The sequence below is a fragment of the Hylaeus volcanicus genome, chromosome 4 (genome assembly GCF_026283585.1).
Source record: "Hylaeus volcanicus isolate JK05 chromosome 4, UHH_iyHylVolc1.0_haploid, whole genome shotgun sequence".
NCBI classification, from domain to species: domain Eukaryota; kingdom Metazoa; phylum Arthropoda; class Insecta; order Hymenoptera; family Colletidae; genus Hylaeus; species Hylaeus volcanicus.
This window is the reverse complement of record NC_071979.1, coordinates 19,130,670-19,145,593: the sequence shown is the minus strand read 5'-3', so window position 1 is coordinate 19,145,593 and position 14,924 is coordinate 19,130,670. Positions and strand designations below refer to the sequence as shown.

The window sequence follows — 14,924 nt, the reverse complement described above, 5'->3', positions numbered from 1 at the left end:
CACAGTTTATTCATAGGTCGTTTGGTTTCGAAAATAAAAATTAAAAACTTTGAGAATGACAAAATGAAACTTTTTTTATATCTACAGTTTACTCGTACGACGTTTAGTTTCAGAGGTAAAAATTTTAAACTTATAAGACCTCTTTCCTGAAATTCAATGCTTGCAACGAACTTCTAGCTTTTCAAATTTTATTTTCGAAACTAAACGTCTCATGAATAAACTATACGAATAAAAAATGTTTCATCTCATCATCCCCTATAAGTTGATATTTATTAAAAATTGATTTAACGAATATAGACATTTCTCTGAGTTTATTTCTTGAGAGCGTATATACATATACGCCCTTCGCAGTCAATCGTATTATTTTTAGTTTATTATGTTATTTAATATAAATTAAATAAAAAATATGTAAATTATCAAGAAAGCGACCAGCCCCGAATTCTGAAGCTGGGTTGCTTTTTTAAAAGCTAGATGGCGCCATTTATACTTTTATTTACCGATATAAGGTATCGTACCGACAGGTGTCGGTAAAAAAAACTATGCAAGCAGCGCCATCTAGCGGTAAAAATAGGAACAAATCGAGCACAAGCTCGAGCGTTTTCCCGATAGAGGCGCTGACCAAATGTCGGAATTTTAGTTCGGTCTATTCACCGCTAGGAGGCTACTGACTCGATTAAATAGATTTATTTTACTTCAATTAAATAGCATACTAATTTAACATAATACCCGCACGTGTAAATGTGCAAATGTGTAAGGAATATTTGATATAAATTTGCATCATCTGGAAAGTCTAATTGAGTGGGAATTTTATTGGATACGAAGCATCCACGCCTACGCACCCACTCAAGTGTCGCTCACACTCGATCATGCATGCCGTCAAACACAAACTAATGACTTCAGCGTCAAATAAAGTATTTGACTCTGATTTTAGAATAACTATCAGCCGAAAAATATGTCCGTGTTAACACTTTAACTACCAGGGCTATTTAGAAAGATGTTACACTTAGGAAACAACCGTATACATTACTATATATTAATCTATCCTGATAATTAACTTCTGCATACTGTTACGATATACAGGGTGTCCCAAAAGTCGGGGAGGAGCCGGAAATGGGGGGTAGCTGTGACGATTCTGAACAACAATTTCCTTTGGTAAAATGTCGGATGGGGCTTCGTTAAGGAGATATTAAGCGAAAACCCTGACCAATCAGAGCGCGCGTATACCGCTGGAGCGGCCGTGGTAGCGATAGGCTACGCGCTAGGCGGCAGCGTGAATGTCCTTCGATGCACGTCGAGTCATTTGTTTGCGTACAAGCGCGGCCGCCAGCGCGTTGCCTTCGCTACCACGGCCGCTCCAGCGGTATACGCGCGCTCTGATTGGTCAGGGTTTTCGCTTAATATCTCCTTAACGAAGCCCCATCCGATATTTTTGCAAAGGAAATTGTTGTTCAGAATCGTCTCAGCTGCCGCCCATTTCCGGCTCCTCTCCGACTTTTGGGACACCCTGTACATCACAAGTCTCGTCTGTTTCCCAAAATTGAAATAATTAAGTAAATAATCAACAGCTCAGTTTTAAATTCTATAAGCTAATCACTGGAATGAAAAAAATGAATAAATAGTCTGACGGTAGATAAATTGTTAACAAAATCACCGTAACGATTTGCTTTGCAGTTACTGAGCTTCGTCCTGACAATCTGCATCCTAATAGAACTGAAGGAACGTCCACTCAGTCGATCCGTCACGTAAAAGAGATCCCGAGGTCGAAGATGAACGAGGATCGAGAACGCTTGAATGATAGTACTCTCCAATGAAACGTTTTCCCGTTTTTATTATCATATATAGATCATATATTTTCTGAAAACATTTAATATATTGTACTTATGATAGTAATATTGTAAGTTATTGGACATGCTGGTTTTGTGTTTCGTGACACAGTGTGTGTGTGTGCCAGACGTGGCAGCGGTTCGTCAATTGGAATTTTATATCGATATCATTTTTTTTTTCTTTTTATCTCGTTTGCATTTTTCTTTTTGTCAAACTTGTTTGCCTCTGCGACGATCATCGTTCGTCGCGAGTACCAGGGGGCCAGAGTGGGGGAGGGAAATACATTTATAAAAATTATCTGTGACCATCGTTCGCTTTCATCCTCGATAGGGGGTTCCCGAATGAGTGAGATTCACGGAATCGATATAGAGGGATTCGGAAGGGGGAGCAGAGTCCTGACAAGACGGAGTGCGGGTCTCCCAATTGTCGTTCGAATGCTAGACGAAATATTGACACTGCAATAGTTCGTCGAACGCGTTACAGATCTGTCTTTATCTCTCCCATCGTCGCTCGGATAAGCTTGGTACCTGTGCTTGCACCTGCTCCGTCCACGGATTTCTTGGTAACCGAGTCGCTCCCTTCGTTTACCTTGTGTACATATACGTATTGATCTGTGTGTCAAGGTACGTAACCGTATGTGTGTGTATGTGTGTGTTTGTTTTTGTTTGTTTCGAGTATGTTTATCGCATGTACAGAAAGACACAATCATAGAGGACAGGGCTGGGCGCAGTCTCAGGCAGGTTCCATCCAATTACAGATATATTATATCATAGCAAACATCGTGACTATTTACAATAAATACAGTCGATTAGATTATATAAATAAAATATATCGTATCGTTAGTTTAGGTTTACAGCAACACGTGACAGTAAACAATTAGATCAGCGGCAAAGTAGCGTTAATCTACTTAAAGGGTAGTGGTCGTAGTAGCTGCAGCATGACTTGACTCTTCTGCATTCACTCGCTCTCTCTCTCTCTCGCTCTCACTCTCACATTTTCTTTCTTCAATTATTATTTTTTTTTCTTTTTAATCTCTCTCTCTCTCTCTCTCTCTCTCTCTCTCTCTCTCTCTCTCTCTCTCTCTCGTGTGCCGTTCCTGATCTCGACAAGGTTCGCTTCGCGAGAATCGATCATCATACACCCACGTGGTCCGACGGATTCAGCTAGCTTCCGGCCATGGATCTCGGTTAATTTTCCTCATTTTCGCATTTCACGATCCGCGTATAGTTATTAATTAATACAATCGTAATAATCAATAGTAATAATAATCGTTCGATCTGCTCCGTCGAGCAAGTTCTACCCCGTTAATTCCAGAATTATTTATATTTATGTATTTATACGTATATATATATATATATATATATTTATTTATATTCATATTTATATTCGTATTTATATTAAACGTGTTCAACCCTCCAGAGAAAACGCGTAGAAAGTTTCATTTTCTTTTTCCCCCTTGTTTATTTTTTTTCCCCGCGAAACAAAGACGAAACTTCACGGAAGTGAAGAGAGCGAATGCGTCGTTTGCTTCTTCTTATTCGACCGTTCACTTTCTCTCTGGCACTATCGAAACTGCGAAGAACGAGCTGAAGAACCGTTCTTGCGACCCTGCACGTTTGGGAATCCATCGTACGTTTAACCCACCCCCTTTCTCTCTCTCTCTCTCTCTCTCTCTCTCTCTCTCTCTCTCTCTCTCTCGCTCTCTCTCGGTTTATCTCTCACTCTCTCGCAATTTTCAATAATTTGACACTCGATACTTTTTACTTCTCGCTTTGAAAAATAGTCGATTCTTCGAACGCCATTGCCGATTCAATGGTAATTATGTACGGTTGCAGATATACGAATAAACAGGGAGGGCTTGGAGCAGAAGGGCTCTGGGTGGAGTTGGAGGAGGGGTCAGTGTGAGTGTTTAGAGCAGCGATTCTTAACCACTGTGAATTCTTTTGTAGTTCTCGATCTGTTATTGGAATTTGCCGAAGGAAACGATATAGCTTGAAATACGGATAGATTGATTTTACGACGAAAATAGAATTGATTATTGAATAAATTGAATTTATTATCGTACAAAATGCAGTTATCGTGGAAGAAATTGAATCGATGAAAGAATAAATTGAATTACTATAATCGTTGAGATAAGGAACCTTGCCACATTTTTTTTTTATTCCTAAGTCGTCCGTTAGCCGAACAAGACTAAGAATCTTCATTAAAAAGGTTAAGAACCACTGGTTAAGGGGTCCACGAATTGAAGCCCGTGGCTCGATCAGCAATTTCGAGGTCCGTTCGCCGTTCCTTCGCTGAAAATTTGTGTTGGCAGCGTTAATTTTTGTTAGTGGGAGAAATTTACGAAGGAACGAACACGTTTTCGTGGAACGCGCGACGAGTCTACGCAATATATCTAATATATTTGATAAAAAGAAACAAAGAAAGACCGTCTTCGAACACGTTGACCGACGAGTGCTCTCTTGGACCGCTGAGTTTTGGAGAATTTGGTGTTACCGTAGCTCTAAACACTCGATGTTCGAGTCAAAAATACATTACCAAGCTTTCCTATATAACTCTCTTTTTTTCTCTCCTTCCATCTCTCTCCTTCTATATATATATATATTTATATACTTCATTTTTTTCCTGTTCGTTTATACACTCAGCGTTATAGGTTATCTTTTTTTACGTTTTGTAGTTTTCTCATCTATCCAGACATCGAGTGTCGTTGTGGTGCCGACTATCTAATCGTTCGATTACTGCGAGTTACATGAACGTTCGTGGAAACGCGGGAAAGTAATGCGTCGGGGCAATCGAGGGGAATACCGAAAGAAAGGAAACGAGGGGGAAGAGTGGCAGTGGAGGGGGGGCAGTGAGTGTTCGGGAAAGGGCAGTGTACGCGGAAGATAGGAAAGGTTGGAACCATAGAAATTATATAGGTAGAGTAGGGAAGACACTCGAGAAAGTAGGAGTAAAACAAGAATAGTAAGAGAAGAAAGATCGAGTGCACGTCTGTCCTTCTCTAACAATTTCAAGAAACTTTTGTGGAAGGGAATTGAGGGGAAATGTCACTCCAGAAATCTCTGGTGTCAGATGCCCCTTAATTCCTGATTTCTCCCACCAAGTTTTCAAATTCTGATAAATTTTACCATAGAAACAAACATGCTCGATTTCTTCTTCCTTTCTTCGCATCTTGCATCTCCACGAAGCCTTCTCTTCTACTCTATCTATATAATCACTTTGATTAAAACCCTTTCGTGGTCTCTGAGTATGTATTAAAACCCTCTCGGTGCCGACATTCGAAACCTTGATCCTTGCCGGTTCTAAAGATGTCCGAAACTCGGACAATCTGGACCCTTAAAGAGTTAAAGCTATTCGTTCTAATCTTCGTAGACGTTGAACGCGATGCAACGGACCGAAAGGGTTCACTGGAGATTGGGTGGGGATAGGTGCTAAATAATATCTTATGCACGTAGAGACGTATATGGCGTTCAGTATACAGCGAAACGATCGGTACTGATCAGCGTTAATTTAGATATACACACTTAGTTACTCGGTGAAGAAACGATAGTTAACGTTCGTTATTCATATCCAGCAAGCACGAATATGCATATTGTGTATACGTATTATTACCGATAATGAGTTTGTCCACGTGGTTCGCGTGGCTTTTATTACATAAACAGACAGACATCGCTTCATTCTGCTGCCCCGTCACTGTCGTCGAGGGGGGGGGGGGTTCACTTCCGTCTACCGATAGCCCCTCGGACCAACGACGAAGAAGCTTCCATTTTGGAACAATTCGTACGCGACATAGAAATCCTCACGAAAGTGACGGACGCTAAAGGGGGAGCGGGGATAGGGCACATCCATCAGTTAAAAATACCTTAGCAACGCTATTTAGTATGTTCCGATGTCCTCTAACTATTCACCCTCGTTTTACTGTCGCACGAGAAAGCACCACTTTATAGTACACCTTGACATCTTTTCGCCTAAGTTTGGGATGTATCAATTCGAAGCACGCGTCGATATATCTTTTATCTTGGATGCTGGTCCTTCCAGGTCCTCTTCTGCTTTCACAGGGCCATTCATTGTTGAGATACGCGCTTCCGCCCGTACCTGACGTGTCCTCTTCAAATGGACAGGCGAGCACGCTCGCATTGTACATCGACGATCGCGGCTGTCATCCTCCTCGACGTACTTATCCTACTGGAAAAAGTTTCTACGTCAATGTAAAGCTATATATTGACTAGTTTCTCTCACTCGATTCGCCTCAACGACGAATGGCCTGCTCTAGGGGGTCAGCTTTCATCTCAGACCACTTCCATCGCGTTCAACGGAAGCGTTCTTCATTTTGCGCATTTCCATACGACGCGTTCCTGACTCTTTCATATCTCACGTTTCACGCAGACTCGAATTTCGTTTCAGGAGTCTCACAGGTCGCGGACCAAGGGTTCCGACTCCCCGTTCATCAAGATTCACCGTACCCGCGACGCGAGGAACCTCGGGTTTTCTGATCCTCCTTAACACGTCCCCCAATTTCTATTCGAATGAGAGACAGGTATCCCCGGAATGTTTTCGTGTCCTCTCGTGAACGCCGTACAGCGAACAGGCGAACACCTCGTAGACCACGGCGCACGTGTTTCAAACCCTTACACACTACACCCTATCACGGTACAATATAATCATATTAACCTTAATGTTTTTGGCATCTTTGAAATACACAAATAGACTTTGGTATAAAACTTTTTTTGATAGTGTTCAGTACGTTTCGCGCGCGCAACACGTCGGACGCTGCGGCACGATACTCGTATCTTCTCTCATCCATCCGGACTCCCTCCCGCGCCACGTTCGAAAATTCCTGTTGCTTCGATTTTGGACAGTTCCCCCGACTCAGGGGAGGAGAACTCTGACTAGACGGATCTAGCATATCTTGTCGAGCCACCAGAGTTTGCAGGTGGGCGCGCCTCTCCTTCTGCGACGTTTTTTGCTGGATGGGTCGACGGCCTTCTTCACGAAACGGATGTTGTACGGGTCCTCGGCGAGTTCTGGATAGAGCTGCGCGTCGTGGATGTACTCGCCCTCGTAATTAGAAGCGAGGCCGGACTTGAGGATCTCGTCCTGCTCGGCCACCATCCACTCGACCGTCGTGGGGGTGTTGGCCTTGAGTGCCTCGCGTTCCCTGTGCCAGGCCTTGCGTATGGCGGTGGCCTTGGCGTGGTGAAGCAGTCTTTGTTTCTCTTTCTCGGCGGTGGTGCCGTATCGTAGGTTCACCACGTAACTGGCGCCGTGAATTTTCACGTCTATCAGCGAGCTGCTGCCGCTTCCGTTCTCGTTCTCGTGGAACGTGGTGTTCACCTGGCTACCGAGACGCTTCAACTGTCCGCGGTCTTCGCTGGCTCGCCAGGTCTCCTCCTTGACGAAGTAGAAAGCGTCTTGCTGGGCGCTGTGCACCACGAAGGTGAACGGAAGGAAGTAGGAACGGTTGAACACCGACGTGAACACGTCGCCGTAAATGGCGTTCGCGGTTGGCACGCTGGACACGACAGCCTGACCCTCGGCTGTCCTGGACACCAGGATCCCTTTTCCGAACGGAGGATCGGACGCAGCACCGAGTCGACTGGGTATCAGGTCGCTGGTGTCCTTCTTCAGCGCCGAGCGTGGCGGAGCGGATAGGCTGATGGCGTCGCCCGAGTGCCTTTGCGCGATATAAGCGAGGAAGCCTGATCGAACGCTCAGGTTCCTGGTCTTCTTCTTTTTACCGAAGATGGAGGTGCCTGGACCCAGAGCTGGCGGAATCAGGGTGTCTGGTAACTCCTCCGGGAACAGTTGGGGCGCGAGGCTCTTCAGGTCGTACCCCAGATGCGACATCCATGATATGTGGTCTGGAAGATTGAAATGGGTTAAAGATTATCGACTATTTTCGTGAATTGTGCAGATCTGTCGTTCGAGGTTCGAAGTAAACGATTTCTTTAAAGAACGTTTGATCGTTTGAAGTGTTTCTGAGCTATATTAACCCTTTGCACTCGAGAGGTGACACTCAGTCACCATTAGATTTCACGGAGTAAATCTACAATACCCAAAGTTTTTAGGTTCAATTTCGTCGGAGTTCGACGTATTAATAAAATGATTGTCGGTGAGGTAAATGTTACCTTGTTGTAAAATCTCGATAGCTTAGAACTCGTAGCAGTAGAATGTTAAGAAATATCTCGAGTTGCTGGTAGATACTAGAAAAAAATGCCTCGAGTGCAAAGGGTTATCACGTTGACTGCCAGACTAATACTCATGAAATTTCCTACGAGGCTAAATTTGCTTTCTATATACTTAGAAATGACGAAATCCAACATTTGTAGTAGTACTTATTTCTCCAACCTCTTTAGAGTTTATCAATCCTATACAGATTAATTTTTGTGATCACCTCGCTTTCAGGATTAATATTTTTAATTCCTCAGTGCGAATTCCTGTCATTTATATGTGAGTGACATGATGGTAAATGTATTAATAAAGAGAGAGAGCCATAAAACTAGCTTGTCTCAGTGAATTTGAAACATCTATAACATGCTCACCTGTTGGTTGATTCGCTTTGTCCGTGTGCCTGACGTCGATAGGATCATTTCCGTTGAATCTATACAGATGCAGATGCGTGGGGGTGTCTACCCTGTCCAGGACGTTCTCCCACAGAGGAGACATCCACTGGCCGATCAATGGATCGTACACTTTCCCATTTGGCATGTGCACCAACGAAGTCACCTACAAATTAGATCGAGCATCAGACGTGAAAGTTGCAAATAAATAATTTTGATCTCACCTGATCGAGAAGTCCTCCGCAAAAGTCGACAGGCAGATACAAGTACGGATTCGAGTCGTAAACGATATGTCCATAGGGTGATCGCATGATTTCCCTGATTCCTTCGCCGTACTGGCTGAAGATCATGATGGGAGTGCCACACTGATCGGTGGCGATATAGTATTTGTGTCTATAAACTTGTGCGTGGATGAGGTGTCCCCTGTCGTCGTACACCAGCGACATCAATTTACCGTCTCGTGGACTGTATATCTGGCTGACTTCGTGGGGACGTTTCTGATTGTTGTAGAAGAATTGCGTGACATTTCCATAGTTGTCCTTTCTGGTGGCGAGTCGATTAAGGTGATCGTAATAATAGCGAACGTCGAATCGTCCGCGTTTGGTGGCACGGACGAGGAGTCCTTTAGCGTTGTAGTTGAATCGTTCCTCTCTAGCGTTCTGCACCACCAAGCCTCTGTTATCGTATTTGTAAAGACCTTCGCCGAACTTGACGATCCTGTCCATGTTGTTGTACTCCATGGGTATCGTGTTGCCTCTGTACGTAAGCGACAGCATGTTCCCATTGGCGTCGTACTTGAATCCCCACGGTTCCTGCGCCTCGACGCCGGTCAATTGACCGTCGCAGTCCCAGGTGTAATTCTTCACGTTGGTGTACGTGTTGACGGCGACGTTACGCGTGTAGGTCCTGGTCTGGTTGATGCGACCCCTGGAATCGTGGGTAAACTCCATTCTGAAGACCTCCAGTTGGTGGAACGTCAACGTCACTTGGGTCTCCAAGAATCTGTCGTCAGTCATCCGAGAGAAGAGCGCTGTGCCATCGAACACGGTGGTTTCGTTGGACTGGGGTCTGGTCACCTTGAACTGGCCGATTTGCTCGAGCATGCCTGTCCTAGGGCTGTAAGCCATGGTATGCGCAGGCAGAGTTTGTCCTCCTATTCTACCTTGGACGTTGATCAGCCTGAAGTTCGAGTCGTAATCGAAGGTGAACTTTGCGTTGCTGAGCCCAGTCTTGGCACCAAAGTCAATTCGTTCCTCTACTAATAACCCGGCACTGTACTGATAGTCCCACTTGTACTCGACGTCCCTCTCCGAGTGTATCACTTCGGAAGGAAGGCCACTCTCGCTGTACCTGATCTCGCTCTTTCCATCTCCGTGTACAACTTCAGCCAGTTGTCCCGAAGTGTGGTACCTGTACACGATGCGAGCTCCGTCTCCAGGAAATACGGTCTGCAGGAGGTTTCCATCGTGGCTGTAGTGCTGCAAGTACGCCCTGATGCTGCCTGGCGGGGTATAGGTGACCCTGAGGAAGCCCAGCGAGGCCTGACACGAGAACGAGTGCTTGGTTCCCGATGGGAGGATGATGTGTCGCAGACCGCCGTCGTCGTCGTACTGGAGCTCGAATTTCCTCTTGCTGGCCAGGGTGATCTTGGAGAGCATGTTGAAGTCGTTGTAGGTGTACTGTTTGGTACCATCCTGGCTGTTCGTCACTTCTGACAGCTGTCCGTGGTGATCGTAGCCGTAGGTTTCGTCAGAGCTACCCCATTTCCAGCTGTCTATGCGATTGAACCTGTCGTACGTTATGCTCAGGTTGTAACCTTGTTCATGGGGCTGCCAGATCAGTGGCAATCCAGCAGGATCAAAGATGACAGTTAACAATGGATTCCTCGTCTTGTCGTAAAATGTCTCGCGACTCAACGCTTGTTCAAATTCCACGCCGATCACCCGTGTGTCGTTCACCCAGATCTCCCTGTTGAGGGTCTGCTGCAAGTGGCTGACGTCGCCTACCAGGCTGTACGTGGTGGTCATGGTGTTCGTCAACTCTCCTAATGTCATCAATTGGAAGCTCCACATGGGTAACATTTCAGCTTCCACTGGCAACGCGGCTTCCAGCAGTGGATGCTTTGTAGTAGCGGCGCTTAGGACTCTTCCACCGCCAGGGAGGAGGACTTCCAAGCTACTGTTCGTGAAGGATATCGCTTGCTTGACTTTCGTGGCTGGAAGGGGTAAGAAAAATCGTTAGGGGATGATTTAGGAGTTTTAGGTAAAAATATTTATTGCATAATGATGTGGAAAATTAAAAATAGAAGATAGACGCGAAACAAATGCGTTGATAGACTTCTGTTGGAAATAGAGTATTTAGATCGTTTCGCCGATCGTATTTGTTTTATCGATCGATGTCCCGTTCTGTGTGACTCGCAAGTCGAATGATTGTTTTTTATTTAACGTTATATTCGTTCGAGGTATCGACCGTATTGGACGTGTGTCGTCACGCGTCTATTCTTTTCATATTATGTACGATTTACCTAATAAACTGTTATCATACAACTTCAAAAAGAGCCGTCTATCGTCATACTTAATTCTTTTTAAGTCACTTCATCTTCAGACTCACCATCTGTAATCGTTAGTATCTTGGATTTTTCGTTCCTCATTAAGAATTCAACGCTCCTCTGCTTGTCGCCCTTGGATAAAGCCTGAAGAGGAGCCCACACCTTCACCGACAACCCCTCGTCGTCGGATAAGTCCGAAGACAGTTTCAGCTTCTCTCCAGTGGGCAGAATCACGTCAGTCACGCGTCCCAAACTGTCATAGTTGTATATGTACGTTTCGCCACCCTGAAAGAAACAGAAAAACGCCATCACATACTTGGAACACTAAAAACTCGACTCTTGTCGTCACCTCACGTCTGAAACCTACCCCTGATCGACTGGTAAGCAAACCAGTAGACCCATCGTACCCAAGAGCGATCTCGGATCTGCCTCTCTCCGACAGCTTCTCGAGGAAGCCAACCGCGGATATCTTGAGGTCAGACTTGTGGTCCTGCGTGTTCTCGATGGAGCTGACGACGCTGCTGTAGTCCCTCAGGAACTGAATCTTGTTTCCAGCGCTGTCTGTCACCGTCGACAGCTTACCGAAGCTGGTGTTCTTGCTGTAGAGGAACGAGTATCGCGTCTTGCCAGATGTCAGATCCTTTGTGGAGATGTGTTGACCGTATCGATTGAACACGTAGACCTCGTTGGTGGGTGGGAACGGTATATGGAACTCTCCGCTCTCGTCGTGGTTCGGAAGATAAGGCTGAAGAGCGAGGATGTGCAGGCTGCCTTGATCCGCCACGTGTAGAACGCCATCAGGCGAAATCGCGAGGGCGGATATGGCTGTGAACTTGGCATTTGAGGACAGTAGAGTCTCCGTGCTGCTAGCGTCATCGGTGCACGCGCAACTTTCCAGATCCTTTGTACTTGGTGTGGTATTATTGCATTCGCATTGGTCGCGCAGTCGTTGCTGTTGCTGTCCAGCGAAATGCGATATCTTCCCAGAGCTGTCGACGATCCTGATGGAGTTCACCTTGTGAGAGTTGCTCTCTGCGATGTACAGCTCACCCGTTGGACTGAAGCCAACGGCTAGGACAGAGCCCAGGACCTCTTCAGACTTTTTGGTGTTCGTGGTGGTGGACGAATTCACTTTGGTGAGCTCCCCGTCGTTGCCATTGGTGTTGCTGGTGCAGTGCAAAGGTGTGCCAGCCACGACGCGCACCTTGAGGTCGCTGGTGAGCTTCAAGACCAACCTGTCGTCTATGAAGTGCAGGGAGCCGTCCAGGGGGCTCAGGGTCAATCCTGTGGGCCATTGCAGCTGTGCTTGATGGGCTGGAATGGCACCCACGCAGGGGGCTGGCGACCAATGATTATGGTGTCCATGATGTCCTACCAAGGTGTGGATAATACCATGGGGATCTACTGCTCGGATGTTCCTGCCATCGGCGATGTACATGGTCTTGTCAGCGGCAATTGCTATTCCTGTTGAAGGTGAAGTGTTTAGTAAATTTAATTCTCCGTTGCTAAAGTGTTGGTAGGGTTTAAGTCTCTGTAAATGATCCCTGATTTGGTTTTGTCGTCGTTATGTATCACTGTGTGACTTTGGAATGAAAGAATGACTTACAGTTTGATTGCAACACCTACTTTATATCGTGTAAATGATCTTTACCTTTCGGATGAGCCAGCTTGGCCCTGATAGCAGGCCCTTCGTCCCCGCAGTGGCTCTCATCGCCAGGAATGCACCTTTCACCGCTTCCTACAACTGGCTCGATGTTGATGCTGGGGTTTTGAACGACCTGCAGAGTCAGCGTTTTCAGGATCTGATGTTTCTCAGGATCGCTGATGTAAAGGTGACCATCCGCTGGAGAGACGCACAGATGGTACTGATAAGCCACCTGCGTCGCACTGAAAAATGCAGATTCGAATGAATCCTCCAACCAACGCCTCCGATCCTCCGCTCATGTCGCTGTTTCGAACTCGAAACTTTCCGCGCGAAAGTGTATCAAACGCGACACTTACTTCAAGATCAGAACGGTGTAGACATTTCCGTCAGGTGTGATTCTGCGGACGAGGTTGAAATCGCCCACGTAAATGCTGCCATCGGGACCACTGGTGAGGGCTACCGGAGTCAAGAGCCTCGCGTCCTTGGCGAGGCCGTTGCAGTCCTGGCAGACCAAGCTCCTCTTCAAGCCAGTGCCCATCACCACCTTCACGGTGCGAGGATACTGCTTGAAGTGGAGAGTCGTTCCATCGCCTTTCTGCAAAATACCCTCGTGGAAGTTGTAGTGGTGATGGATATCGAGTCCCCAGCCGCCGATGTCCGATATGTCCACGTCGAATCCTTGGAGGGTGGCCGTCTGCGTCTCCCAGATCACGGACGGGCAAGTGGAGTGCTGGTAGCCGATGGAGATTCTCGCCTGAGCCACGCCGTACACCTTCTGCTTGTAAACGTTCCGTTTATTCCAAGCGAACGTATGCGTCAGGTTCGGATCCGCCTCGTAGGTTTTCGTGTGAAGCGAACCCTCGATCTCCACGTGCACGTGCACGTGCGTCAGCGACTTTGGAATGAACGGGCCAGTCAGCTGCATCCTTACCGTCGACAAGTACCCGGCTGCCTGACTGCTCTGGTACATCAAGTGTAGATTCGAGCCAGGAATAGCGATGCTCTCTTGGACGATCTGCAAGAAGGTGACAAGCGTTTCCTCGAAAATGTTGTTTGCGATGGTTCGGCGAGAGGATGGACATTTGAATTTTAAATCGCTTCGAGGAGGGCTCACTTTGACTCGGACGAGAGGGACGAGAGGGATGGTTGGTGGAACGGAGGTCCTGAAGGTAAATAATGCCGGTAGCCTTCTAAGTCTAAAGACAGCTGAACGGGAGAGGTTAGAGACCTACGGAAGCTAGAAGACTCGATGTTGGGAGTGTTAGTCCTCAGTTTTGTTCCATAGTGGTCATCCGGAGTAGAATGAAGAAACGTCTTATCCTTTTTAACTAAACTTTTGATTTCGAGACACTCGCGTAGCGGTACTCGTCTCAACGAACTCTCTGGCATGACTGACTTAGGAACTGATCATTCGTTCGCTCACGCATCACAGACATTCTTTCTTCGTTCTCACCTATCGCTTGCACTCTGTTTAAGCAAACGCATTCACTCTAAGGAACATTCGACCTAATAATATAAACATTTGTTCGGCATTTGAACCAATAATCTAAAGCCGGCGATTGACTTGCAACAAGACATTGTAATGTAACGCGAGAATTCGCTTAGTCTGGACGAACTAGCACTGGTCTGTCGGTTTTTCGACGAACCTCTTTGATCGTCTACTTTTCACTGAACTGGAAGCATCGAGAGAGAATTCAGCCGAGAGTTCGAATCGAGCATTCATGATTCCAAAAACGACCTAATAATGTAACGCTGGTGCCGAACCGTAAAATTTGTGCCGAGCAGTTACGTTACAGCGTTCAGCTGCAAGTCAGTCGCCGGTCGGTCCATTCATCCAGCCGAACTACTTAAAAAACTAAACATAACTCGTCGCCGCCACAGTTCAGTTCCATACTTGAATCCACCATGCAACTCTAATCCTATGCTCCGTAAAGACGTTTGTCCTCGAATTATATAATAAACCACGCCAGGATATCAATTCGCAGGAGGATAGCAATTTGCTTGAGAGCTCACCTGACTTTCAGCGAACACCAAGCTCTTCCCAGGCAGCCCGCCCACCTTCTCTGGCATCCAAGTACTGACGATGACGGGTCGCAGTAGCTCGTGGTCGTGCTCCAGGCACGGGCCGTGCTCGCTAAAGAGCCCCATCGATATCCCTGGGAAGCCTATCATATTGTACGCCATAAATGGTAAGGAACTTAAAAACATAAACACTTAAGGACGGAACAAAGACGGCACACACGTTCAGTGATGTCTCGGGTGACTCCGTTGCGCTCTACCTCGACGATGAATCGGTGATCAACGTGTTTTCCAAATCAATGAAATCAGGTGAAACGTAAACAAGGAA

The 14,924-nt window shown here is 46.3% G+C and overlaps 1 protein-coding gene across 6 annotated transcripts in view; it reads right to left on the bottom strand.

Moving 5' to 3' along the window:
• Positions 1-2,835: 2,835 nt before the first annotated feature.
• The window catches only part of LOC128875378 (teneurin-a), a 770,168-nt gene continuing 758,079 nt past the window's right edge, over positions 2,836-14,924 (bottom strand). For 5 of the 6 annotated variants that reach the window (XM_054120900.1, XM_054120903.1, XM_054120901.1 and 2 more), the window contains 8 exons: positions 14,591-14,742; positions 12,934-13,592; positions 12,584-12,819; positions 11,300-12,396; positions 10,995-11,217; positions 8,609-10,599; positions 8,367-8,550; positions 2,836-7,685 (listed from right to left, as the gene is read on the bottom strand). In XM_054120900.1, coding sequence (XP_053976875.1) covers positions 6,724-7,685; positions 8,367-8,550; positions 8,609-10,599; positions 10,995-11,217; positions 11,300-12,396; positions 12,584-12,819; positions 12,934-13,592; positions 14,591-14,742 — 5,504 coding nt within the window. In that variant the 3' untranslated portion in view covers positions 2,836-6,723. The remainder of the gene's footprint in view (positions 7,686-8,366; positions 8,551-8,608; positions 10,600-10,994; positions 11,218-11,299; positions 12,397-12,583; positions 12,820-12,933; positions 13,593-14,590; positions 14,743-14,924) is intronic. The other variant, XM_054120902.1, reaches the window with a different exon arrangement.